The 27286-nt window shown below is 36.3% G+C and overlaps 2 protein-coding genes across 2 annotated transcripts; both read right to left on the bottom strand.

Moving 5' to 3' along the window:
* Positions 1–513: 513 nt before the first annotated feature.
* LOC113075059 (usherin-like) lies at positions 514–2239 on the bottom strand. Its single transcript, XM_026247773.1, has 3 exons — positions 2124–2239; positions 1055–1228; positions 514–967 (listed from the first exon to the last, which is right to left on the bottom strand). Exons 1-3 carry the CDS (start codon positions 2133–2135, stop codon positions 881–883), a joined length of 273 nt encoding a protein of 90 aa, XP_026103558.1. The 5' UTR covers positions 2136–2239; the 3' UTR covers positions 514–880.
* Positions 2240–10048: 7809 nt separating this feature from the next.
* LOC113075060 (estrogen-related receptor gamma-like) lies at positions 10049–24981 on the bottom strand. The gene is made up of 7 exons (XM_026247775.1): positions 24827–24981; positions 22312–22691; positions 21186–21302; positions 20511–20615; positions 18542–18724; positions 12498–12767; positions 10049–11954 (listed from the first exon to the last, which is right to left on the bottom strand). Exons 1-7 carry the CDS (start codon positions 24883–24885, stop codon positions 11710–11712), a joined length of 1359 nt encoding a protein of 452 aa, XP_026103560.1. The 5' UTR covers positions 24886–24981; the 3' UTR covers positions 10049–11709.
* Positions 24982–27286: the final 2305 nt, after the last annotated feature.

Genomic DNA, 27286 nt, shown 5'->3' on the forward strand with positions numbered 1-27286 from the left:
GATGCATCAAATACAAATTTAGCTTTGCACTGATAACTCGATGCATTTTTCTGATCATTTTCTTATGAATTGTCTTTAAGGCAAAACCATAAAAAAAAAATTTGCAACGAATGGATATCACCATATTTCCCCAGTTGATTAAAGTACATATACAAATTAGGCACTATTTAAAAAATGTCTGTCTAATTTAAAAATGCACTCATTTACATACTTTCCAGATGAGAAATCTGAATATTGGATAATTCAGCTGAAAACTCTGGTTTGATTTTGTTGACACATTAAAGGCTTTTACAGAGGGCATTTTGGATCTTTATTTAAATACGAAAATCAATGCAAAAGTTGTATATTTAATATCTTTATTATGAAGTAGGCTCTTGCAATGTTCCCTCTAAAAAATATTTGGGGCAAACCTGTACAGCACATATAATATAATAAAACAAATATTGTCTTAATTCTTTTACAGTTAACTAAGCATCACCATGTAGTTTGCACACCATTACACCTGTGTGTGACTGTAAATGTCTCAAGAGTTTTGTTACCGTTCTGTGCTTATCATTTCCACTTAAGCAACATGTGAAATTTCTATTTGTAATTGTATTTGCGTTGGCTCTCCTGTTGAGTTATTTCACCCACAACCATTAAAGTATTTGATCTCTACAGCGACTGATTTGACGCACATCATTCTCTTTCAATGAAACCTGTAAAATACATTCATCGGTTCATACTGGTTTCATATTAATGTCGCTGTATAATCATGTTTCCTCCTGTTGGTATCACGAGTCCATAAAGTCCCAGAGCAGTTCTGAATGCACCAGATCAGTTCAGTTCATTTTCCGCTCCGTTCTGAGATGATGTTTGGAGACAGTGCTGATGATGAAGGTCAAAGGTTGGTGTCGGTGAACATGGTGTGTTCCTTCCTGACTGTGCTGAAGCCTTTGATGGTGTCCACAAACTCCTCACCTTCAAACTGACAAACATACAACACATCATCAATATCATATTTCAGGAAAAAAAGAAAAAAATGTTGTCCAACAGCAGTAAGTGATGTTCTCACCAGGCCGCTGTCGAGGCGTCTGAAGTGTGGCTCCCATGATTCCTCGTCTTTCTTGTCAATGAGCTGACTGACGCTGCGCTGTAAAGGGTTTTGTGTGTACAGACCTGAGACTGTCACCAAACCATCTTCACCTTCAGCAGAAGGGTCCTCCATCACTTTACTCTCAATCACCTCCTGCACACGTGAGAAGAGGCTTCAGCAATCCTTCAAATGACTTTTAGAGCAACAGCTTCTGAACACACTAAAATGGAGCTAGTAAAATAAATAATTTTAAAGCATTAAAGCATTTTAATTTTATTTCATTTTTGCCTTTAAAAAGTGGAATTTTAAATGTATCATATTATGCATTTACAAATATATAAATATTTTTTAAAAATTAAAATAAAGTCTCAATGAGATAAGTTTTAGATTTCTGTCAATTTAGATCTAGTATTTATTTTAGAAATTCTATATCATTAACTAAAATTAAATTCATAAAAATATTTTTCCATTACCTAAAATAAAATAAACTTAAATCATTTCATTCTCTCTTTTAAAAAAGTGGTAATTCAAATGTATAATTTAATGATATATTAAACTATTTCATTTTTTTTTAACAAAAAATCTGAAAAAGCTTAGGCCTAGATTTTAGATAGACATTAATTTAGATCTATATTTATGTTGAGGTACAGAGCTATTGTTGACAAACTAAAACCATTTAAAAAATGGTTTAAATAACTGGAAATAATTAACATTTAGAAAAACTATAGAAATATTTGAAAAAGAAATACAAAAAGCACAACAAAATTATGAAAACTTTAAAACTAAAAAGAAAACGGAAAATATAAAAATAAAATCTAATAAAACATTAACAAAAGGTCAAGTGTGTATTTCTTTTCTTTTTGTATCAAAATTGCACCTCCTGTTCCCATATTACGGTTTACGCAGTCATTATTTATTCCACTTGGTGTCGCTAGTGGTGCAGATTTTTTTATGAATATAAAAATAACATTTGCACAATTTTATTGTTAAAGCTAACTAATATGACTATTTTTGCAACACGTGCATTTAAATAAAATAAATGTCTGACCTCCATGTGCATGGTGAAGGCTTTCAGTGTGACGCTGTTCGGAGAGCCCACGGTTTCTGGAATCGTGTCGAACTGTGAGGAACAAACCTGTCATTAGATAAACCCCTCACCCTCAGCAGGATCACAGGTGACTTACAGCCTCATCGGTTTAGGACAAAATTTAATCAAAATCATGTTTAAATAGAAAAACAATGGAGAACGTTCTCAGAACTAGGACAACGTTCTTTCAATGTGATGAACAAACATTCTTCCAGTAGCGTAACATTTATAAAACATCGTTCAAAGTTATCAAGTTCTCAAAACGTTGTTTATACATTGTAAAGGACATTCATCTCATCTAATGCATATGTTAATGTTATTACTTATAACTTGTTTCAGAACGTTGAGGAAAACATTCAAAATGTTTGCAAAATGATGGATAATAAAACATTCCCTTAATGTTTTCTGTAAAAAAAATTGTAAAACTTTTACATTAAAAATGTAAATCTAGTAAGGCAAAATATCTAAAACGAAAAAGCTTTGAATTGGAATGTTAGCAAAACATTCTTAGAACCTTCTTATTTAGTTAGCCTGGCTGAAACATGCACAATTCTCCCTCAGCCACATGTTTACATAAAAAAAATAAATGGAATACAAAATCTTTTTATTTGTGAATGCTCCCCATTTGTCAGACTTTCACCATAGTTTGAATGTTTCCTGTTCGTTTATTCCTGTTCGTATATACATGCTGTCTTCATGCCTATTAAAACTTGCAAAATGTAAAATGAGGACGTTGTGGCCTCACCAGGTAGGAGTTGCTGGGCGGGTAAACGGCCCTCGGGCTGCGGCGCTGGAGGGGCAGCGGTACGAGGGGCGGCCGTTCCCGGGTGAACGGTGGTTTATTGAGGGCCTTGTGTAAAACTATAGCAAGTATGAGAGCCAACAGCAATAGCGCAACTCCAGCCATCAGCACAATGAACCACAGCTCACGGTAGAACGGCGAACCCCCCGCACCTGCACCGAGCCGACCGCCGGCAGGAGTGGGACCCTCGACACCTGAGAGACAAAACACAACACTGTCTGGGTTAGATTCAATTCGAAAGACCGAAGTTTTACTTCAAGAATTAGTTCACCCAAAATTGACAATTTGACTATAAAATAAATCACCCTCAAGTCATCCTAGGTCCATATGACTTTCTTCTTTCAGACTAATCAAGTCTGGGTTATATAAAAAATTGTCTTAGATCTTCCAAGCTGTTTAATTTTACTCAGCAGGTGTTGCAGTGCATCAGTCCAAAAGAAATGAAATAAAAAGCGCACATCCATAATAAAAAACAGCTCCGGGGGCTAAATTGATGCGCTTTTGTAAGAAAAATATCCATATTCAAAACATAATAATCACTTTAATGTAGCTTGCACCAAAAGTTATACATGGAAGCAGCTCTGTACTGATGACGTATGAGGTCTACTTTGCACCCGCGCCGGTGAGTCTTGTGAAAATAAACGTTTGTTAACAGGAGCAAAGGAAACAATGTTTCCTTGCTTTAAAAGTTTCCTAACTTTTTAAAGTTTCCTAACATTGTTTTGTACTTGTAATTATTGACTGTTGTTTTGTTTTGATCTCTCCATGCACTTCTGCGTTCGTTACTTCTGAGCGGGGCAACGCCAACAACTGCTTCTTTTTACAACAGTGAGCACAAGCTAGGTTTAATTGATTATTACGTGTTAAATGTTAATATCTTTCTTATACAAATGCATCAATTCACTACAGGAGGACTTTGTCCACCCACGGAGCTGTGTGAGAGGCTTTTCTTTAATGGATGGGCGCTTTTTATTTCGCTTCTTTTGGACCGATGCACTGCAAACAGCCGCTGAGCGCCATTAACCAGCATGAAAAATCAAAGACAATTTTTTATATAACTCCGACTGGATTCGTCTGAAAGAAGAAAGTCATATGCACCTATGATGACTTGAGAGTGAGTAATTTATGTGCTAATTAAAATTTTGGGGGGAACTAACCCTTTCAGTTATCAGGCTTAGCGCATGCGTAACCGAACACTGAGCCTTACGACACATGCACAATACAGATGATCAACCTTGTGTCTGCTCTTTATCTGTCCCTAAATTAATCTCACATTCTTTATTCACCATTATCTAGAAGTAAAAACAACAAAAACTATATATATATATAGAGAGAGAGAGAGAAAGAGGGAGAGAGAGATTGTTTTGTTTTGTAGAAATGGTACATCACAATCTTGTTCTGACCAATGACATGAACTGATGTCCTAATTACAACTTCCCAGGACTTAAACGCACTAAATACAAGTATAGTGTGTTCATATGCGCAGTATGCAACGCTATTATTCAGTGTTGATAAGAGGCTGAATGTCACATTCTCCAGTCTCACTGAGGATCTGTTCAGATCTTTCTTAGCAGTACTCACATAACCAGAGATCTCTGTAATGAGACACGTTTGCTCTCTTATCTCTCTCTGCCAGGTGAGGATGTTAGATAGTTGTCCGTCATACTGCTCTTTAGCATTTAAATATGAAAGCCTATTTTCACCATGGAATAAAAATAAATAAATACAGATAATTGCTACTTTTTATCTCACAATTATTATTATTTTTAAACAATTGCCAGTTTATATCTCATATTACAAAAAATCTTAATTGTGAGATTTAATATCAGAATTAAGAGATACAAACTCAGAATTGCAAATATATAAACTCGGAATTCTAACAAAAAAAGGTGAGATATAAACTCAGAATTGTAAGTTATAAATTGGGAATTGCAAGAAAAATATAGTTGTGAGATATAAACACAATTTTGAGGGAAATAGTCATAATTAAGATATATAAAGAATTGCAAGGGGAAAAGAGAGAATTGCAAGATATAAGATCTGAGATATAAACTCAGAATAAAATAGCGAGATATACAAACTGTTTTGTGTGATATTCAGTATTGCAAGTGAAAAAGTCAGGATTGTACTCTGAAAAGTCTGAATTTTGGGATATAAAGTTGCAGAAATTTTTATTTTTTAATTCCCCCGCACAAATAAGTTTCGATATTTAAGCAGTGAACAAATGAAATATTAATGTGATGGACTGATGTTTACTTCTCTTCATTTTAGCCCAAATGACGCAATGCACATGGTTTATTCACTGATGCAAACAGAAACATCAAGCATACGACAAAGCTGCATGCATCTCATCTCTCAGAGGTCAAATGAACACCATAAAACAAAAATGATGGCAGGATAAACGTCACAGAGAGACAGGAGGAGTTTTACTCACCGGTGTCTGTGTCCGTGGTTCCTCTCATGAGGATTCAGAGACCCCAGAACCGTGTGTGACATGAGACACGGCCCTCGAACATCAACCAAGAGCACTGACCTCAAACATTTTATAGCTGTACATTAGGAAAACACTTCAGTGAAACTATTCAGTCTGTGTAGTTGCTTCAAGGTGAGTGTGAAAGGGACAGAAACTGTGTCTCTCTCTGTGTGTGTGTGTGTGTGTGTGTGTGTGTGTGTGTGTGTGTGTGTGTGTGTGTGTGTGTGTGTGTGTGTGTAAGGTGTCTCTGCAGCTGTAATTGTACTCCAGGGCTCTATGGTAACAGGAGGTGACAGAGAGATCAGTTACCACATCATTATGACCCAGTGAACACAAACTCTTTTTACCTGCTACACACTTTCAGTCTCACTCACTCTTTTCATCCCCAGATGGGACCTCGAGTTTAACCCTACTGACATTATGACATTTCAGAATATCAAGGATTAATGTGTGGAGAATATATTTTTTATTGAGCTGACATCTTTTAATCACATTCATCAAGAGTAGAATTCGGCTTGTGATTCTAAACTAACTGAAGTTATGTAGCAGTTAGGTCTCAAATAAATGAACTTAAAATATGAAATATGAAACTGATTTATTTGAAAAAGGTTATAAAACCAAGTCGAGCACAGAAATCTATTACCACAAGAAATTTGAGATTTGATTTGAACTGGTGTCAACAGACTTGAATTGAAACTTCAAGCAAAAGTAAAATGCAAAAAAATGTAAAGTAAAAATTAATTATAATTAAAAATATTAACCAAAAGTATAATAATAAAATGTATAATATGCTAAAACAATATAGATATAAAATAAAAAAGCAAAATTTACTAAATCAGCCAACTTTAAATGATAACATTATATATATATATATATATATATATATATATATATATATATATATATATATATATATATATATATATATATATATATATATATATATATAAAATCAAAATATTAATAAAAACTGTTTTTTTTTAAGTATATAAAGATAAGTATATAAAACAATAGGCTACTTTGAGGCCAGTATTTATTATATTTTTTATCTAACATGTTATAGAGATTCAAAGTAATTCAGGGTTATGCTAGCTATGTGATTTACAGTGTGCACAGCAGGGTTATTTATTCATTTACTCTCGTTCCAAGGTGTGGATATTGCGGTTTATTGTAATGTCGCATATTGACCACTAGAGGCCACTGCAGACGCACGCGCAGAACAGTTCTGATAGTTTAATTCAGTAGAAACTTCGTCAGTTCGCCAAAATACGGAAATAATCGTCGATTTAACGTATTACTACTACTACTACTATTTACAATGTTGACAACATTTACAAATCACGTTTACTAGTAACTTCAACAAGTATTAAACCGAAATATTCATGACACATAATCAATCTGCTGAAATATAATCAGATATAGGAGGCCACATTGGATGAGTCAGTTCCTGATGTAAAATGCTCTCTATATCAAACCGAGCGGATTTAATTTATGATGACGCTGAAATGCTAATCCATTAATTCCCTGCTCAGCATTCATGTTTCGCCTGGTCGCGTTTGAGACATCGAGGCTTTATTAGTGAATTAATGCACTCCGGGATAAAATCATCTGCAGATGTAATTAATCACACTAACTCACTTACAGCCTGAAAGAAAGCAGCTCTATGAGCTCATCTCCTACAGAGCTGCTTTCTGCTAAATAGCGATGAAAATAATGATGTGCACGCATAAATCATTTATAATGAACACTGAAATATTACAAAAAAAATTAAGAATAGTCCAATTTGGGACAACACGGTGTTTTTTTTTTTTTTTTTTTTGGTCTCTTGTTATAGGCTACTTGTAGAAATGTGAACGTTTTGTCTTACACTGTTGCCAACTCTCGCGAGACAAATAAGCAACCTAAGCTTAATAAATAAATAAAAGCCTAGTAGGCCTATTATTTAACTATTTATTATCATCAATATTATTTATCAATTATTTCTTACCAAAAATGAGCCTGCAACACATTAAACCAGGGTACTGTCTGCAAGCCTAAATTTAAGACTTTTTAAGACCTGCACAAATAAAACCACATCAGCAGGGTACGGTGTGTCTATGATAACATATAAACTGTAAAACTGTAAAATGACTGTGAATAACTTGATTTACAGTTCAGATACAGGTTTTTGCAAAAACAGGGTCAAGTGATAAACGTGCTAAAAAAAAATTTCAGCCTTTAAATCACTTGTAAGAAAATGGATGAGTCAAAAGTATCAATTATTATATTAACTTAAACAATTATTATCAGTCAATTAAATATATTAATAAATAACATCGATTTTTAGCGTTGGTCTGAACAAAAACAGCAGACGGGATCAGTGGAAATGCACATTCATTCTCTTGACTTTGAAAAGTGCAGCGCTCGTTTTTATTGAATGAAATCAATAGCCTTTTGAAGTTTAATCATCACACTAAGCCACAACAATTCTGTTCTTTCCATCCCCAAATTTTAGACCTCTTGAAATCATAATTAGCCTAATTTTCCTGTACCATTTAAGACTTTTTAAGGCATGAATGCATACTATTAGTATAAGTCTACTTTTTTATTATTATTATTACAGTTTGTGATAATTAATACACTACAAAGACGTTGTAAAAATAAAAAAATGTACCTTCATCCCACTCTTCTGTTACTACTATCATCGCTTGGATTAAAGCATCACACACATTCATGTTGAAGGTGATTTTTATCCAGCGAGGGGAGGAAAGTTTGACGAATTACGCTAGAGCACTTTTATTATTGCACTGATTGGCTATTAACTGAGCAGACAGGGTTTCAATCAATGCATTGGAGAATATGGCAAACATGGGCTAAATGTAAAGAAAGTTGCTTGTGTGAATTTCCTAACAAGCAATCGTATTTGTTTTTCTCCATGCAACAACAACAAAAAAAGAAAAATAGAAGGAAACTGTGTTACATTTGTTATTATAAGCAAGGCTAAAAATTTAACAATCAATACAACAGGGTCCCTAGAGTTTTGGACAGACAAGCACAAATCTTCTTAAGATCAAAATTATAAAATATGGTACTTCCCAACTAAAGATAGTCACAGAAACTGAGAGCGGGATCTGTTCTGCAAGCTCAAAACACACACACACTTGAGTTTTTTCAGATTTTAATTCTGTTAGCAGAGCCGTACAGGGTTCTTCCAACATCAGCAACTTTTATCCTTGCCTCATTAATGACTCATGTGGCATCTCTCAATGCAGAGACACTAATGTGTTGATGGCTCCTGACGGCCTGTGAAATGATGCAGGTGGAGCGTCTGACAGCCTGCTAATTTATCTGCATCGATTAGCTTGATTATTCATAGCCATACCAATGATCTCTCTTTCTCAGAGACAAACATTGAAAGAGGAACTTGAGAGGGCTCTACAGACTCCAGCATCCACCTAATTCACACCCTATAGCAAAATCACTGTCACTAATACAGTTTTTGTTCGATTGCTAAACGACAGTGAGCACAACTGGAGTCACATGTGCAAAACTCTAACTACAGTCTGCACTGAAGCAGTTCATGTGGACCAAACTCTAGTTCGTTTTTCATTGCTTGAACACGGTTTTCAAAACTCTACACACGTATCCCACGACTTTAACCTCAACCTGCACAACACTGTGGATTTACAGCACTTTGTTCAAATGCTAACACACTGATGTCAAAACTGTGAAGCACACATTCAAAACAGAAGAGATTTCAAACACTGCTGATTGCAATTTCAGGATTTGCCCTGAAAACTATTTGTTCCAATTACAGTATGTACTTTTAGTTTCTACCTTTTTTTCTCATTACTGTAATTCCGTAAATGACTATTGAAGCAAACTGCTAATTTTCATTTACCTTAAAGAATTGTTATGTTCTAAAAATGTAAATAAATCATGTGAAAGAATGTCACTCCTTTCTTTGAAGAAAATATGACTTTGTATGAAGTCACTGAAATAGTTCAAACTGTAAAGATGAAAAGTGACTATTTTCTGTATTGGTGTTTGCTGCTAGTGTTTTTCCTCTCAGTGTGTTCTGAGTGACAGTGTGTGTTATCTCAGTGAGGGTTGTGTGTAGTGTTTGGCTGCACTGAGCCTGTTTTGAGCCATGTGTTAAGAGTTGTGTTGCTTGGAAGGAGTTTTGCAGGTGATGTGAACTGTTTAGCTCAGGTGACTGTTGCTAGTGCAGATTGTAGTTAGAGTTTTGCACATGTAGCTCCAGTTGTGCTCACTGTCGTTTAGCAATCGAACAAAAACTGTAATACATAAGTATTTACTAATCTCAGTGTTTGAAGTCAAATGTACACTTCATTTTTATTTTTCATGCTGTTTTTTTTTTTTTTTTTTACAAGTAAACAATCAGACTGCCATAATCCAGAAATAAATAATCTGATATTTTTGTGTTTGAACACAAATTAATGTGAAGCATGCAGCTCATAACCAGAATAATCAGTTTTGTGAATATAACCCTGACCGGTGTTTGCTCTCCAAACAGAAAAGTGTTTTAATTCCTGCAGAAAAAAAATCACAGATGAAAAACACAGATGTCACAATGTAATGACATTTATTTAAAAAAGTTATTGCATATGATCAAACAGATAATGAGACAAAATTGAGAGCGTTGTACAACATCCACAAACCTTTACAAGCAGAAAAACACAGAACCGCGAATAACAGAATTCCTCAGAGACTGAAGGAACGTCACCAGAGAATGTGTCTATCACACACAGAAGAGATCAGTCTGCTCCGTTATTCATATTTACAGACACGTTTCTCTGTAGCTCTACTAACTCATTTAAACACTCGTATCTTGCAGTGTTATCATGGTAAACATATTTGTATTTGATCATCACAACATGTATCAAATGCCTCAGTATTGAATGAGAGAATGACTGAATTTCTCTTTCTGGGTGAACGTTTTCTTTGAGTTGGATTCAATTCAAAGACAAATTCAGTAAAACCGTGTTTCAGCAGCTCAGAAACATTGTGTTATTGCTTCAGAAGATCTCTGTGACTGGCTAAAAAAAAAAACAGATATTGCTATGGCTTTTCCTTTCTGATACGGACTGAGCAAGAACCTTCCAATTTTGCGTGCTGAAATGTTCATAGTAAAACATTGTAAAAAAGGAATAAATAAAGGCTGCAATCAGCTTTGGTTGTGCAGCTGTGTACAGATCTATTGATGAGTATTTGTACAGTATCTATTATGCTATACTATCAAGTCACTCAGTAAAAGTGCTTTGGTACATCTCTATTTGATGTTTAGACACTTAAATGCTGTTCATTTATACTTTATATTTCTGTCTAGACTGCATCTCTGAGCCATTTAGCTTCAGTTCTGTAGTAGATGTTGTTTAACAGCTTTTTACTTCATATCTGTGTAAGGAGAGCAATTACTGACTACGATTATTTGGCAAGGATGATGCTCCCTAATATGATAAAGCTATTTTAAAACTGAATAAAAATAATAACTTGAATAACTTAAATAAGTAAAAATGCAAACAAGGAATGCCTTCAATTTGAGATGTCGTTTCTCCAATAACTGAATGATATTCACATCCAGCACTCACTGATACACCGCCGTTTAAACGTTTGGGCTTGGTACTATTTGTTTGGAGAAAACACGTTAATGCTCACCAAGGCTGCATTTATTTTACAAAAAATACAGTAAAATCAGTAATATTGTGAAATATTATTACAATTTAGAATAACGGTGTTCTATTTGAATATATGTTAAAGTGAAATTTATTCCTGTGATCAAAGCTGAATTTTTAGCATCATTACTCCAGTCTTCAGTGTCACATGACCCTTCAAAAATCATTCTAATATAGTGATTTTGCTGCTCAAGGATGTTGAAAACAGGCAATATTTTTGTGGAAACGATCACATGTGTTGTGGATTCTTTGATGAATAGAAAGTTTAAAAGACCTGCATTCATTTGAAATTGAAATCTCAGCATTATAAATATCTTTACTTGCAGTTTTGATCGATTTAATCCATCCTTGATGAATAGACTCATTCATTTCATTAAAAACCCAAACCTTTAAACGGCAGTGTATATTTGACTCTTCATTTTTAGTTATTTTATCATCCTCAACTATATGAAACTGTATTTGTCCGAGTATATGCTGTATTATTGTTATATGTCCTGGCAAGCGCCTGTTGTTTCCCCTGGATTTGTGAATAATCTTTCATCCAATCGTGTGCACGAGGGGCGTCACCTCTGTTTGACGGTCCAATCAGGTTAAGGATCAGACATTGGCGTCCAGAAGTTCCAGGAAGAGTTTGTGCATGGGGACGCGTCCGTCCTGCTTGATGCTGCAGAAGTGCCGTACTGCTTTGGTGGAGGTCTGGCGGAGGAGTGGAAGAGTCATGATGAGTTTGCCCGTCCGTCGAGGGTCTTCGCTGTGATGGACACACTCGTAATCAAGAAGAGCTTCATGGAGAGAGTCCTGCAGACCCTGAACCGCCTCCACATCCTCTATATGCATCGAGTCTGAGAGAGGGAATCAAAACATCTGGTCATTCAGGTCAAAAATATTGACTGTGAGTAATGTGTTAAGGTTGATATTAGCCATTTTTGCACCCAAAAAGAAAAATTTCCTCACCCTCAGGCCATCCAAGAGTTTGTTTCTTCATTGGAACAGATTACGAGAAATTTAGCATTGCATCACTTGCTCACCGATGGATCCTCTGCAGTGAATGGGTGCCGTCAGAATGAGAGTCCAGTGGTGGATTTGCTTCTTACAAACTGGAAGCTTTTCACTTTATAAGACATTAATTGATGGACTGGAGTTGTGTGGATTATTGTGATGTTTTAATCAGCTGTTTGGACTCTCATTCTGACGGCACCCATTCACTGCAGAGGATCCATCGGTGAACAAGTGATGGAATGCTACATTTCTATAAGGATACAAACTTATGTACATGTTGGGTAGCCTGGGGGTGAGTGGATTTTAAGCAAAGTTTCCTTTTTAAGTGAGCTATTTCTTTAAATAATCCTTGCAGAAATGTTTTATGGAAGTACCTGTATCTTTACCTGAGTTGGCGAGAGCGATGGCTTTCAGAGTGACGAACTCTTCTCTCTCCAGCCTCATGGATCTGTACCTGCGCACCAGCTGTAATATGGCTTTGTGGAGCTCCAGAAGACCTGCTGATTCGGCCTGTTCAGCATCCATGATGTAATCCTCTGCAAACACCAGCTTGTCTTCACAGAGCAGCGAGCGGAAAGCAACACGCAGGATTAGGATCTCCATCCACGCGCTCTGCAGGAGACTCATCTGATCGGACAGACCGAGGCTGGAGAAACCTGCAAGAGTGACGGAGTGACTGATCAGAGAACTGTGTGTTTCAAAAAACAACACATAACTAAATAAGCTACTTTTCTAAATAACTGGGTCAAGAAATAATAAAAGCGCCTAAATATCTAAACAAGTCGGAGAAATAAATCATCAATAATCTCCACCTAAGTAAATATTCAGCAAAAGAACTAAAACAACCAATCACCTAAATAAGTAATTAATCTACTAAACAAGTAAATAAACAACTGTTTCCCCAAACAACTAAATAAACAAATCATCATGTAAGTAAATAATCAGCTAAATAACTAATCACTTTATTAAATAATCAAATAATGAGCTAAACGAGCAATACAAAACACCTAAATAAATAATCAGATAATAGTTAAATAAATAAAAATTACCTAAATATATAAATATACTAAACTAATACTGTACATAATATAATTAAAGCAAGCTGTCAGAGCAGTAACTCAGCCAAATAACCAAGTAATTTAAATACTAACCAGCTAAAGTAAAAATAATCTAAGTAATCACTTAACTATATTTGTAAAAAAAAAAAATCACTCAAATGTCTAAATAAATTCAACTGATCAGCTTAAAAACTCCCTCTGAGATATTGAAATAGACAAATGGAAATGACCCTTGAATCTGACAGATAAAACCCACCTAATTTTAAAGCTAATTTCACACTGGACTGTGACCTCTGTTAGGAAAGACAGTTTCTGTGTGTGTGTGTGTGTGTGTGTGTGACAGAGGCTTGTTCCTGAAGAACAGCGTCAATGACGGACGAATCTCTCTCATTCACGTTCTCTCACACTTAATTAAAATGCCAGTGATTAGTTTGGTGTGGTGAAGGAGGAGAGGAGCTTTGATTTGATTTCACCCATCACTGATGTTTATCAGGGGCTGTAATGACTTGTATCTCTCGCTCGCTCTCCTCCTGAGAGACGTTCATTAGCTGATTGGATCTCAGCGCTGATCGATCGCGGGCTGAATGAGACAGCGCTGCCGTTCATGCCGAGCTCCGGGGACGCGGCCGTATCGACGTCTGTGAAATGTGTTAACGGAATCAAAGGGCCCTCGTGACACTCAAACAACACAAATAAAGCAACCCCAGAGCCATTTAAATCAGCAATGTCCTCTTCTATTATACGTCCTGCTTCAGACGCCGAGGAAAAGACAATGCTGCTGTCACACACTTCTGACATGAACATAACCAACTGCTCCTGTGTATGTAAAACACACATACACAAACACACGCATGTTGGGTTTTTATGATTTGCGGGGACTTTCCATAGACATAATGATTTTTATACTGTATAAACTGTATAGTCAAAGATGTTTTCCTCAAAGGGATTAAAAAAATCCCCAAAATGTCAAAAAATTCAGGATTTTTTCCCATTGTTTCTCACATTTGGTCATCATGACATATGGTTGATCTAGACACATACACATGCACTTTAGTTAAACTTAGAGGACAAAACTGTTCACAGAAGTGAGCTAACCCCCCCCCCCCCCCCCCCCCCCCCCTCCCATACACAGTTTTACATACACAGGAGCAGTTGGTTATGTTCATGTCAGAAGTGTGTGACAGCAGCATTGTCTTTTCCTCGGCGTCTGAAGCAGGACGTATAATAGAAGAGGACATTGCTGATATATATACAGTCTTGTTCAAAATAATAGCAGTACAATGTGACTAACCAGAATAATCAAGGTTTTTAGTATATTTTTTATTGCTACGTGGCAAACAAGTTACCAGTAGGTTCAGTAGATTGTCAGAAAACAAACAAGACCCAGCATTCATGATATGCACGCTCTTAAGGCTGTGCAATTGGGCAATTAGTTGGAAGGGGTGTGTTCAAAAAAATAGCAGTGTCTACCTTTGACTGTACAAACTCAAAACTATTTTGTACAAACATTTTTTTTTCTGGGATTTAGCAATCCTGTGAATCACTAAACTAATATTTAGTTGTATGACCACAGTTTTTTAAAACTGCTTGACATCTGTGTGGCATGGAGTCAACCAACTTGTGGCACCTCTCAGCTGTTATTCCACTCCATGATTCTTTAACAACATTCCACAATTCATTCACATTTCTTGGTTTTGCTTCAGAAACAGCATTTTTGATATCACCCCACAAGTTCTCAATTGGATTAAGGTCTGGAGATTGAGCTGGCCACTCCATAACCTTAATTTTGTTGGTTTGGAACCAAGACTTTGCCCGTTTACAAGTGTGTTTTGGGTCATTGTCTTGTTGAAACAACCATTTCAAGGGCATGTCCTCTTCAAGTATTTTAACATATGCAAACTGATCCATGATCCCTGGTATGCGATAAATAGGCCCAACACCATAGTAGGAGAGACATGCCCATATCATGATGCTTGCACCTCCATGCTTCACTGTCTTCACTGTGTACTGTGGCTTGAATTCAGAGTTTGGGGGTCGTCTCACAAACTGCCTGTGGCCCTTGGACCCAAAAAGAACAATTTTACTCTCATCAGTCCACAAAATGTTCCTCCATTTCTCTTTAGGCCAGTTGATGTGTTATTTGGCAAATTGTAACCTCTTCTGCACATGCCTTTTTTTTAACAGAGGGACTTTGCGGGGGATTCTTGAAAATAGATTAGCTTCACACAGACGTCTTCTAACTGTCACAGTACTTACAGGTAACTCCAGACTGTCTTTGATCATCCTGGAGGTGATCATTGGCTGAGCCTTTGCCATTCTGGTTATTCTTCTATCCATTTTGATGGTTGTCTTCCGTTTTCTTCCACGTCTCTCTGGTTTTGCTCTCCATTTTAAGGCATTGGAGATCATTTTAGCTGAACAGCCTATCATTTTTTGCACCTCTTTATAGGTTTTCCCTTCTCTAATCAACTTTTTAATCAAAGTACGCTGTTCTTCTGAACAATGTCTTGAACGACCCATTTTCCTCAGCTTTCAAATGCATGTTCAACAAGTGTTGGCTTCATCCTTAAATAGGGGCCACCTGATTCACACCCGTTTCTTCACAAAATTGATGACCTCAGTGATTGAATGCCACACTGCTATTTTTTTGAACACACCCCTTTCAACTAATTGCCCAATTGCACAGCCTTAAGAGCGTGCATATCATGAATGCTGGGTCTTGTTTGTTTTCTGACAATCTACTGAACCTACTGGTAACTTGTTTGCCACGTAACAATAAAAAATATACTAAAAACCTTGATTATTCTGGTTAGTCACATTGTACTGCTATTATTTTGAACAATACTGTATATATATATATATATATATATATATATATATATATACAGTGGGTACGGAAAGTATTCAGACCACCTTAAATTTTTCACTGATATATTGCAGCCATTCGCTAAAATCATATAATTTTCTTTCCTCATTAATGTACACAAAGCACCCCATATTGACAGAAAAACACAGAATTGTTGACATTTTTGGAGATTTATTAAAAAAGAAAAACTGAAATATTACATGGTCCTAAATATTCAGACCCTTTGCTGTGACACTCATTTATTTAACTCCGATGCAGCCCATTTGTTCTGCTCATCCTTGAGATGGTTCTACACCTTCATTTGAGTCCAGCTGTGTTCGATTATACTGATTGGACTTGATTAGGAAAGCCACACACCAGTCTATAGAAGACCTTACAGCTTATATAGTGCACATCAGAGCAAATGAGAATCATGAGGTCAAAGAACTGCCTGAAGAGCTCAGAGACAGAACTGTGGCAAGGCACAGATCTGGCCAAGGTTACAAAATAAATTCTGCTGCACTTAAGGTTCCTGAGAGCACAGTGGCCTCCATAATCCTTAAATGGTCCTAAATGGTCCATAATCCTTAAATCCTTAGATGGAAGCCTCTCCTCAGTGCAAGACACACGAAAGCCCACATGGAGTTTGTTAAAAAACACCTGAAGGATTCTCTGCTCTGATGAGACCAAGATATAACTTTTTGGCCTTAATACTAATCGGTATGTGTGGAGAAAAGCAGGCACTGCTCACCACCTGTCCAATACAGTCCCAACAGTGAAGCATCTTGCTGTGGGGGTGTTTTTCAGACGCAGGGACAGGACGACTGGCTGCAATCGAGGGAAAGATGAATGCATCCAAGTATAGGGATATCCTGGACAAAAACCTTCTCCAGAGTGCTCAGGACCTCAGACTGGGCCAAAAATGTCAACAATTCTGTGTTTTTCTGTCAATATGGGGTGCGGTGTAAACATTAATGAGAAAAAAAATGAACTTAAATGATTTTAGCAAATGGGTGCAGTTTAACAGAGTGAAAAATACCGAATACTTTCCGTATACTGTGTGTATATATACAGTACAGACCAAAAGTTTGGACACACCTTCTCATTCAAAGAGTTTTCTTTATTTTCATGACTATGTCACACTGAAGGCATCAAGGCTATTTGAGCAAGAAGGAGAGTGATGGGGTGCTCCAGATGACCTGGCCTCCACAGTCACCGAACCTGAACCCAATCCAGATGGTTTAGGGGTGAGCTGGACCGCAGACAGAAGGCAAAAGGGTCAACAAGTGCTAAACATCTCTCGGGGAACTCCTTCAAGACTGTTGGAAGACCATTTCAGGTGACTACCTCTTGAAGCTCATCAAGAGAAAGCCAAGAGTGTGCAAAGCAGTAATCAAAGCAAAAGATGGCTACTTTGAAGAACCTACAATATGACATATTTTCAGTTGTTTCACACTTTTTTGTCATGTATATAATTCCATATATAATTCCACATGTGTTAATTCATAGTTTTGATGCCTTCAGTGTGAATCTACAATTGTCATAGTCATGAAAATAAAGAAAACTCTTTGAATGAGAAGGTAAGTCCAAACTTTTGGTCTGTACTGTATGTGTGTGTATATATATGTAGATGTATGTTTTTTTAAATAAAATGTTTTGTTGTTCAGTAAAAAAAAAAGATTAATATAAAATAAAAAATGTTCAAATATATACAGATATCAAATTATTGAATCTAACAACTGTAATTCTTTATCTTAAAATCTTAAAGAGAAAATCTTTAAGAATGTCTAGATATATTTACTTGAAAATGAAACAAAAATACGGATTAAAAAATTGATATTTGCATTTCATATCATTATTTGTGTAGCCAGTATTATTAAACTTTTATTAAGAAACAATAGAAGTGTGTTGTATGACCTCGTACTTATTCACTCAAATGTGAATTTATTTAGCAAATACTGTAATCCAGAGCACAAAACTATGGCATACAAACAGTCACGTGTTAAAGAGACACACACACCTGGTTTTGTGGTTTGTTTTGTAAGCATTACTATAGAGGTCAGTATCAACACAAAAACAGGTTTTGGCCAGTTGTCTGTGTATATGTGTGTGTGTGTGTGTGTGTACCAAGATACTGAGATATAGTTGTAAAAGTGAGCGAAATCTGACAAAACCTCCAAGAATGAGGACAGAAGACATCCTTGGATAAATGATTAATAAATAAGGCAAATGTTAAAATTGGTCTGTAGAATATATATTTACATACTAGCTTTAATACCAACAAAAGACTCAAAGATAACATAAATGTGTGTGTGAATGTGTTTAGAGCTGCTGAAAGGGCTGATGACTGAATTCCTCCGAAAGCATCTAATGCATTTGACTTTCCAGTGTGTCACAGAATGTGTGTGTTGTTAGGATACACAGAAGCACATCCGAATTAACAGCACTTTATCTCTGTGTATCCAAAACAAAAGGTAGATAATACATGTGTGTGTGTGTGGTTAAAGTCTCTTTGGTCTGTTAGTACCTGGTATGTGTTTGGCCCAGCTGATGTTCAGCACAAGCTCTCTGTCGGCGAGGTCACACAGGGTCGTCAGGGCTTTGATGTCACTGTCGGGGAGGGCGGGGTCAGGCATGGCACATACCTTCTCTGGCTCCGCCCCCAACAGCAGGGTCACCACCTTATTCTCCTCCTGAGCGCTGCAGGATGCTAACGGAAAGAAACACAGAATATTAGCACTGATATGGTGATCATATATCCTCTTTTCCCCCTATGGGATTTCTAAATTGCCTAAAATATCCAGTTAATGGCTTTGCTTTCCTGATGACATGCATGACATTGCATACATTATCTAGTTTTATTACTTGATCCTGCCTAATTGGTTGATTATGAACACTGCCTAGGCACTTACTATTTTTCAGTCATTACCTTCAGCAAGAATGAAGAGAGTACACTGATGCCCGGCCGCTTTTTTTTTTTTTTTTTTTTTTACAAACTTTTATTTGAAGCAAAAAAGCATTTGAAAATTGGACAAAAAGGCGAAGGTTCAAGACTGTGCTTAACCGGTTTAATAAGGGAAAGAACTACAATCCCATAAGCCATTACAAATGACAAAATTGAATTAAAAATTATGTAGAAATTAAAACTATGGGCCCTATCTTGCACCCAGCGCAATTGACTTTGTACACCGACGCATGTGTCATTCCTATTTTGTACCCGTGCAAAGCGCGCTTTTCCCTCCACAGAAGCACGTCGCTAAACTAGTGAATGAACGCTGGGCGGTTCAGCGCAAAAAAGGAGGCGTGTTCCGGCGCAAACAATCCCTGGTGCTATTTTGCTGTTCCATTAAACAATTGCGCCACTGACCAGAAAAAACCTAGTCTAAAGTCAGTGGCGCGTTGCGCGTTGTTCATTATGCTATTTTAAGGGCACATGCTTGACCATAATGTATAGCGTGCACAACGCGCATACAATTTGCTCATGTAATCTACACAGATGCAACAGTTATTTTTGCAAATCATAAATTGTTACACTAAAAAATATTAACACATGAGATGACGGAAATGATTGTGGTGTGCCACGAAGATGTGAAAAAATAGGCATAAATCTAGCTTACAAATTATTCAGGCTAATTATTCTCCCATCCCCATACAACACAACTTCTCTGTCTTTCACTGCTCTTACAAGAACATCAGTCTCCTCGGCTGTGAACCGCTCCTGGCGTGCGCCTGGTAAATACGCCATAATAATAGCAATCCATAATGGAACTTGCGCACCTGCTTTTAAAGGGAATGTTGGATGACGCTCTGATTGGTTTATTTCACGTTACGCCCAAACCACACCTATGAATAATGAAGCTACTTCAGACCAACCCATTTTAGATTTGCGCCGGGCGCAAGAGCCATTTATCCCGCCGGGAAAATAGCAACAGCGCCGAGACCCGCCCACAAAGTTACTTGCGCTTCGCGCTTTGACACTTGCGTTTCAGATCGTTAAAATAGGGCCCAAAATGTTTAAAGTTGCTGTTTGTATGTATAAAAACAATATCTTAAGCTTATTGCAAAATTTGTATTCGATTATGTCATTTCCAGTGCATCATGGGAGTGGGCGGAGCTGCAATTTTCTCTACAGCATTATGGGTAATGTAGTTTTTCACCAGGGATTCTGCTGTTAAACTAAATTACTTAATAAATACTGTAAGTTGAAACAATGCAAAAAGATGGCTTGATGGCTTCAACAAAAGCATTTATCATCGATTAACAAGCTCTGAGTTCAAGTAGCAGGTCTGTCTTTAAAGGTTTAGAAGTTATTTCTAAGAGAAAAGGAATTGCATGTAAACTTCTGGAATCCCGACTCTTGCACTCTATAGTAAAACCAAGACAAAACCCAGACATTTTAGGCAGTTTAGAAATGCTGATGGAAAAAAAGAGGACATATGGTAAACACGTGCACTGCGATGCAGATGTGTACAGCTGAGATGCAGTGTGGTTCTTACCTTGTTTTCTGTGAGGTTCCTGGACACTGAAGTAGATGCTGGAATCAGAGTCGATTCTCCTCTTATATTTCTGCCGTCCTCCTCGAACCCGGTCCAAACGCACACCTAAGTCACACACAATAAAAAACATCACATAGATTCTGGGATGATGACTGAAATGAAAAGCTGCATGAAAACAGAAAACAGTATTTTCTACATTTTTGGCAGTGTTTTAAAAAAGCAGGTGCACTGAAATAAAATCAGGCCAGCAATAATGCGACTCCACACCTGCGCTAGTATAACACCCTTTGCCAATTTGCTGACTGCATATAATTATTATTTTTATGGTTGTGTTTATGAAAGCACTTGAGTACACCTGCATATTCCAGAAGCCCATGATATGTATGTGTGTGTTTAATCTCAGACACTTTCATAGCAAAACAAATCAAAAGAACCTGCATAGAGTGCCATTCATGTTACTTATTGCACTGCATGTAGCGAATCTCACAAAAACTGTCAAGAACACAGCAAAAACAAAATGCAAAAAAATTTATATGACAATTACACTCATTACATTAGCACTTTAAACATATAAACAACATTATAAAAACAATCAAGTAAAACAGGCTTCATTTTCTCTGGATTCTGTAGTGAAATATGACTGTTTTTAAGAGATTCATTAACACACGCTCTCACCTTCACGCAGCATTCCCACAGACAGACACTTAGTGAAGCGGCAGGCCTGACAGGACTTTCTCCTCCTCTTCGTGATCTCACAGTCTCTGCTGACCGAACAACTGTACTCGATATTACCTGACAGAGACATATACACCACCATCATCATCAAAATATTCATCTAGCAACAACTGTGTACTAAACACGCACAGACACACTTTCCCTCCGTGCAACTAACTAGACGAGCTGCATTTATTTCAGAAAAAATACAGTAAAAACAGTAATATTGTGAAATATTATTACAATATATTTCCAAATGTAATTGATTCCCGTAAAATGTTATTGAGTCTTCAGTGTCACATGATCTTCAGAAATCATTCTAATATGCAGATTTGCTGCTCAAGAAACATTTATGATTATTATCAATGTTGTGAACACCTTTTGAATATTTTAGTTGTGTTGCTTCATATTATTCATATTTTTGTGGAAACCATGATGCATTTTTCAGGGTTCTCTGATGTCTATAAAGTTAAAAAGAACAGCATTTATTTGAAAAATAAGTCTTTATTGTGACTTTTGATCAATTTAATTAAATGAAATTGAATTTTAAACACCCGAATCACCCACTATATTTGTCAAAATGTGTCGAATATAAACAAAGGACATCACACTGGATACTGAGCAATGTGTTCACGTGCTCAAGATGGAAATGATCAAGATGGAAATGAACCAGAAGAGAGTTTCACTTACTATGTATTAAATATATTTAATACAGCGTTTTCATCATTCACTAAAACTAAAGCCATAAAACATGTTCATTACATGAAATTAAAATAATCATTAATTGAAATAAAACAAAATCTAAAAGAATACAAACTGATTTTATTTCAGCTAGATGACAAGGAAGCATTTTTTTATTAGTTTAACTTGAGGTACTTAACTAAAACTAAATAAACTAAAAACTAAACACACACACACACACACAAAATAATAATAAAAATGACAAAAACACACACACAAAATAACTTTAACCACAAGAAAAACAAAAAAACTTTAACCAAAAATAAAAATGTAGACTCTAATTCAAAATATTAGCAAAAACAAGTGTATCAATGCTACTAAACAGACATCAGGATGACATTCTGACCTTGAATGGTGCGTTTGAAGAACGCTTTGCAGGCCTCGCATGAAGCCACTCCATAGTGAAAACCAGACGCAACGTCTCCACACACCAGACACAAGCGTTTGGGGCCCGAGCTCAGCCCATATCCACCCTTCACCTGTGTTTCCTCCAGGAGCCTGCAGGGTGCGCAGGGAGGCCTCAGATCCACCTCAGCCGTGGGGTATGAAGCAGGAGAGTCCAGACCTGTCGGGTATCCTTTAGTCACTGAACTGTAGCTGCTCCCAGTCTCCGACGACGCTCCGGGACTGTGCTGGGTCAGACTGTCCGACAGGGAAGAAGGGCTCGAAGGTTCGGTCTTGATGTTGGCAGGACAGTGACCGTCGATTGACATCATTTCCAGAAAGCTTTGCAAATGAAGAGAATAATGAGAATTAAGACAAATGCATGCCTGCATTATCTTAATTTTACATTAAAATTTGATTATACAGACTGTAAATGTTAGATAGTTTAAAAGAAAGAGGTTAAATGCTACATTAAAAGCATGTTAACTAAGGAAATAAAAATGATAAAAATATAAAAACTTTACATTTCTAGCTGTATAAATGATAAAAACAGGTTAAAAAACAATACATGTAATTTTACCGTACCAAGTGCATTAATTTATAGTCAAATCCATATGAAAGAAAAATACAAATTTTATAGAAAATTATTTTATTTCGAACAAAAAATATTTTTACATTGTTTACATTATTATGTCACAATTAGTACATTATATATATATATATATATATATATATATATATATATATAGTAATAAGTCATTTTATTTATATGTACATTTTATGTCTTTACCGTTCAAAAGAGGGGTTCGATTTTTTTCACATTAAACTGATTTTAAAATGAAACAAAAGCGTTTTATTTCAAATACATGCTGTTCTTTTAAACTTTCTATTCATCAAGGGTTTCCACAAAAATATGAAGCAGCGCAACTGTTTTCATCATTGATATTAATATGCAATGCAAATCATCATATTATAATGATTTCTGAAGGATCATGTGACACTGAATACTGGAGTAATGATGCTGAAAATACAGCTTTGATCACAGGAATAAATTACTTTTTAAAATATATATAAAACAGAAAACAGTTAAATTCTTATATTTCACATTGTAACTTTTGAACAAATAAATACAGCCGTGGTGAGCAGAAGAGAAAATCATAAAAAAATCCTACCAACCCCAAGCTTCTGAACAGTACTGTAGGTTTGTTTAATGTTAAAACTAATAGCAATAAAAGTATTATTTTAACATCACGTGTGTCACCCCGATGGTGATTGTCCTTGTGCTGGTCATGCTTTACACATGGTTGTTTATGTTTATAATGTTTGTATTTTTTCATTAGCCACGGTTCACAGAAAGACTATTTTTACTGTAAATTTACCAGGATTTGTTTTACAGTGCATGAAACCCTGAAACGATCTCCAATCTGACAGAACAGCAAATTAGTGGTTTTCTTTTTATCAGCACAACTATAATTCCCACCAGGTCAGACAAAATGTTTACAGCACACACAGCACCTGAACACACCTGTTTTATCACTCCATCTCTCTCTCACACACACACACACACACACAGCGGCCAGTCATGTGATCCTAAAGCCCATCAGGGTTTTTGTCTGGGATCCAGAGGAATTACCTGTGACTCCATCACACATCTCAAATCCTATTGCTGTGAAATGTTCGGTGAATGCTGCATGAAATTGTACTAATTAAAATAACTCTGCCTCACTTCTATAATTTCACTAGAAATCACTAGAATTCTTCCTTAAAGTCCACAGTAATCATTTTATCTGTTCAGAACAAAGGTTGGTCAATAGTTGATGGTACAGTACATGTTCTTTTGATCAACATATTGGTTTCTGGTCCTTTAAAGCATGAAATCTTGAGGACTGTTATGGTGCTTTAAAGAACTCGTATGCTGAAGTGTAAAAACTCTTTGTGGGAGTTTAACAGGTTCACTTGTATTATTTTAGCTCTGACTGGAAACTTTAATCTTAGTGATCTTAGTCTGATGATGGACAGTTTGCTAGTGGAATGTGCATCTAAAATATTTATTATTGATAACAATTTGCTGATTTATAGAAAAATATGTTTACTATTTTATTTTTTATAGTCAAATTCTAACTGAACATCTATCTATCTAGGGATCAATTAAAAAAAAACTTTTAAAAATGTACTTTCATAAGCACATGTACATACGGTTTTACTCTCGATCACATCCTCTGATTATCCCAATAGAATAAATCAAATATCATGTATAATTCACTCATGAACAGTATAAGTCACATGTCATTATAAGAACATTATAGCCTTTTTGATATTTTTTTCCTATTTGATCCTGTAAATATATATATATATATATATATATATATATACACACACACACACACAGTATATAACAAAGTTCCAGCAAACCAAATAAAGTACAATACAACAGTAAAAGCCTAATTATGCTCATATAAATCAACAAAGTTACTTACTTGTTCTGTTCAGAAGGGAAGGAAAAAGATTCCGGATGATAAAACTGCACTAGATCCATTAGACAGCTGAGAATGAAACCAAAACCTGAGGAAACTCTCTCACACAAAACTTCTCACTCTCTTTCGTCTTTAATGTTTTATTGTAATAACGCTCTTCTGTTTCTCTTCACTGCGTTTCTGCTACTGCAGCACGACCGCTAAAACCCCAGCAGCGCTGCTTATGAATATTAAATAGACGTTTCGCATTGGCCCCGCCTTAATGAAGAGGTCAGCAGAAAATCGACCAATGGGAGCGCGCTCTACTGAATATTCATAAACCTCGCGCAGGTGAGTCTGACAGAAGATGATGGCGCTCCAGTTTGAGAATGAAATGAGAAAAAACGCGAAAACAACTGACAAAGAGTATTTCTAAACGCAAGGAGCACGACAAAAATAAAACCATGTCTTTAATAAAACTGGTTATAGTGCATGCATTTTAACGGCAGTACTGAAATTGTAACGCGTCTCTCAGTGTAGACAGTGTATTATTTTCTAACCAGCTTCCAAACCCGTTATACAGGCTTAGAAACAGTACAATGACGGTATTAGATGCTAATACCATGGTACTTTGATAAGCACTACGCATCTTTTATATTAATATAACATGGTATTTACATTGTACTTACATTGCTCTTTCATTAAAACCATGGCACTACTGTGATATAACTTCCATAAAAGTGTAAACACACAGTAATGAAGGGTACATAAAGATTTCCACTATAAACATTATTGCAATTCTTGTCTTCAAAATTGCATTTAAAGCAAGAAATTTCTGATCATCTCCTGCACATGCAATTAATGCTCACCAAACTTTCAAGAAACAATAAGGTGTTTATGTGAGATCAAGTGCAACTTTGTGTTTGAAATGAGAAAGCCTCCATTATGCAGGAGGTAAACAGACAGTGTTTTCAGTGGTATTAGCCAGAAAAGCCTCTGTGCACTCATGTGCCAAGAGCAAACATATACTGAGCTGAAAAACAAAGGGAGATCTCAACGCTTTCAGTGTCTAAGTCTGGCATTTGCTCGATCCTGCAACTCTCTCACCATCATCATTGTCACTGCAGTCTTCACAGCAGGAAACGCTCCTCATTAAACATCCTCCTCATCCCTCCTGATCTCAACTACACCCAGATCAGACAGACAGGTCTGACCGCTGCATTACACATATCAGTTCATAACATCGGGTGAAATATTTCACAAAGAGCAAATATCTCACTGCTGGTGTCTTTTAAATCATTTTATATTGAATATATGTTGCATTAGAGCACAACAGTTTATTTAGAGCAACATCGGTTAGGTATCCAAATCATGCGTCTTAAAGGAACAGTTCACCCAAAAATATGTTTTTGCTGAAAATCGACTCACCTTCAGGCCATCAACGGTGTAGATGAGTCTGTTTCTTCATTGGAACAGATTTGGAGAAATTTAGCATTGCATCACCAATGGATCTGAATGGGTGCCGTCAGAATGAGCGTCCGAACAGCTGATAAAAACATCACAATAATCCACAAGCAACCCACACCACTCCAGTCCATCAGTTAATATCTTGTGAACCGAAAAGCTGCGTGTTTGTGAGAACAAAAGAAGTGTAAATAAAGCTTTACTTACATATAATTAGTAGAAAATGTGTATGATTCTGAATAAGATACAATTCTGCTACTAACTGCTATGAAGAAGTGCCTCAAACTAAACAGAGTATCTTTCATAAATTCGATGCCACTAACCTGGCAAATCCTGTGATTTGGTCTTCTTCAAAAGCTTTTTACCTGGTTTAAGATCAACTTGAAATCACCCGTCCGACTTTACTCACTCTGTATAAAATCAGACTACAATGCAAGAGATCAAGAAGTGCTTTCTGGTTTTGTGTGACAGTCATCATGTGGTTAGTAAATGTACTGTATTTTAGGTCACAATTCAGTCCTCTCATATTCCTGTTCTACCACAATTGTTATAATGAATTTGTGTGGATATGTGAGTATCAATGACAGCCATCACCTGTGAACTGAGCCTTACGTAACTCAGGTCTCAAAGTGATGAGCCGAGCAGGATTACATGCTGGATTTCCTGTGACTGTGACCATTCTCATCTCGCTTGTCTCACGCACGTCTGTGAGACAGAGACAGGTGTAGACATGGCTGTTTAACCCTCGTGTTGAGTTCTGGTCACAGTTTGATCTGGAGAAGACTTTCGTTTTCCTGAAAATGCTATTCAATGTTATCACACTGGATTAAAGTTAATATTGCTTTGTTTTGTTTTTTTATTGTGATAATGACCGGCTTACAAAAAATATTATTATGCTCCATTATTACCAAATACTGGATTGAGTGTTTTTTTAAAATGAGTTGTGATTGATTCAATTCTTTGATCATAAGCCTTAATGATGATCAGTTTATGCAATTCAGTTTTTGAGTAAAAATATGT

This window comes from Carassius auratus, unplaced genomic scaffold, assembly GCF_003368295.1.
Source record: "Carassius auratus strain Wakin unplaced genomic scaffold, ASM336829v1 scaf_tig00016351, whole genome shotgun sequence".
Lineage (NCBI taxonomy): Eukaryota > Metazoa > Chordata > Actinopteri > Cypriniformes > Cyprinidae > Carassius > Carassius auratus.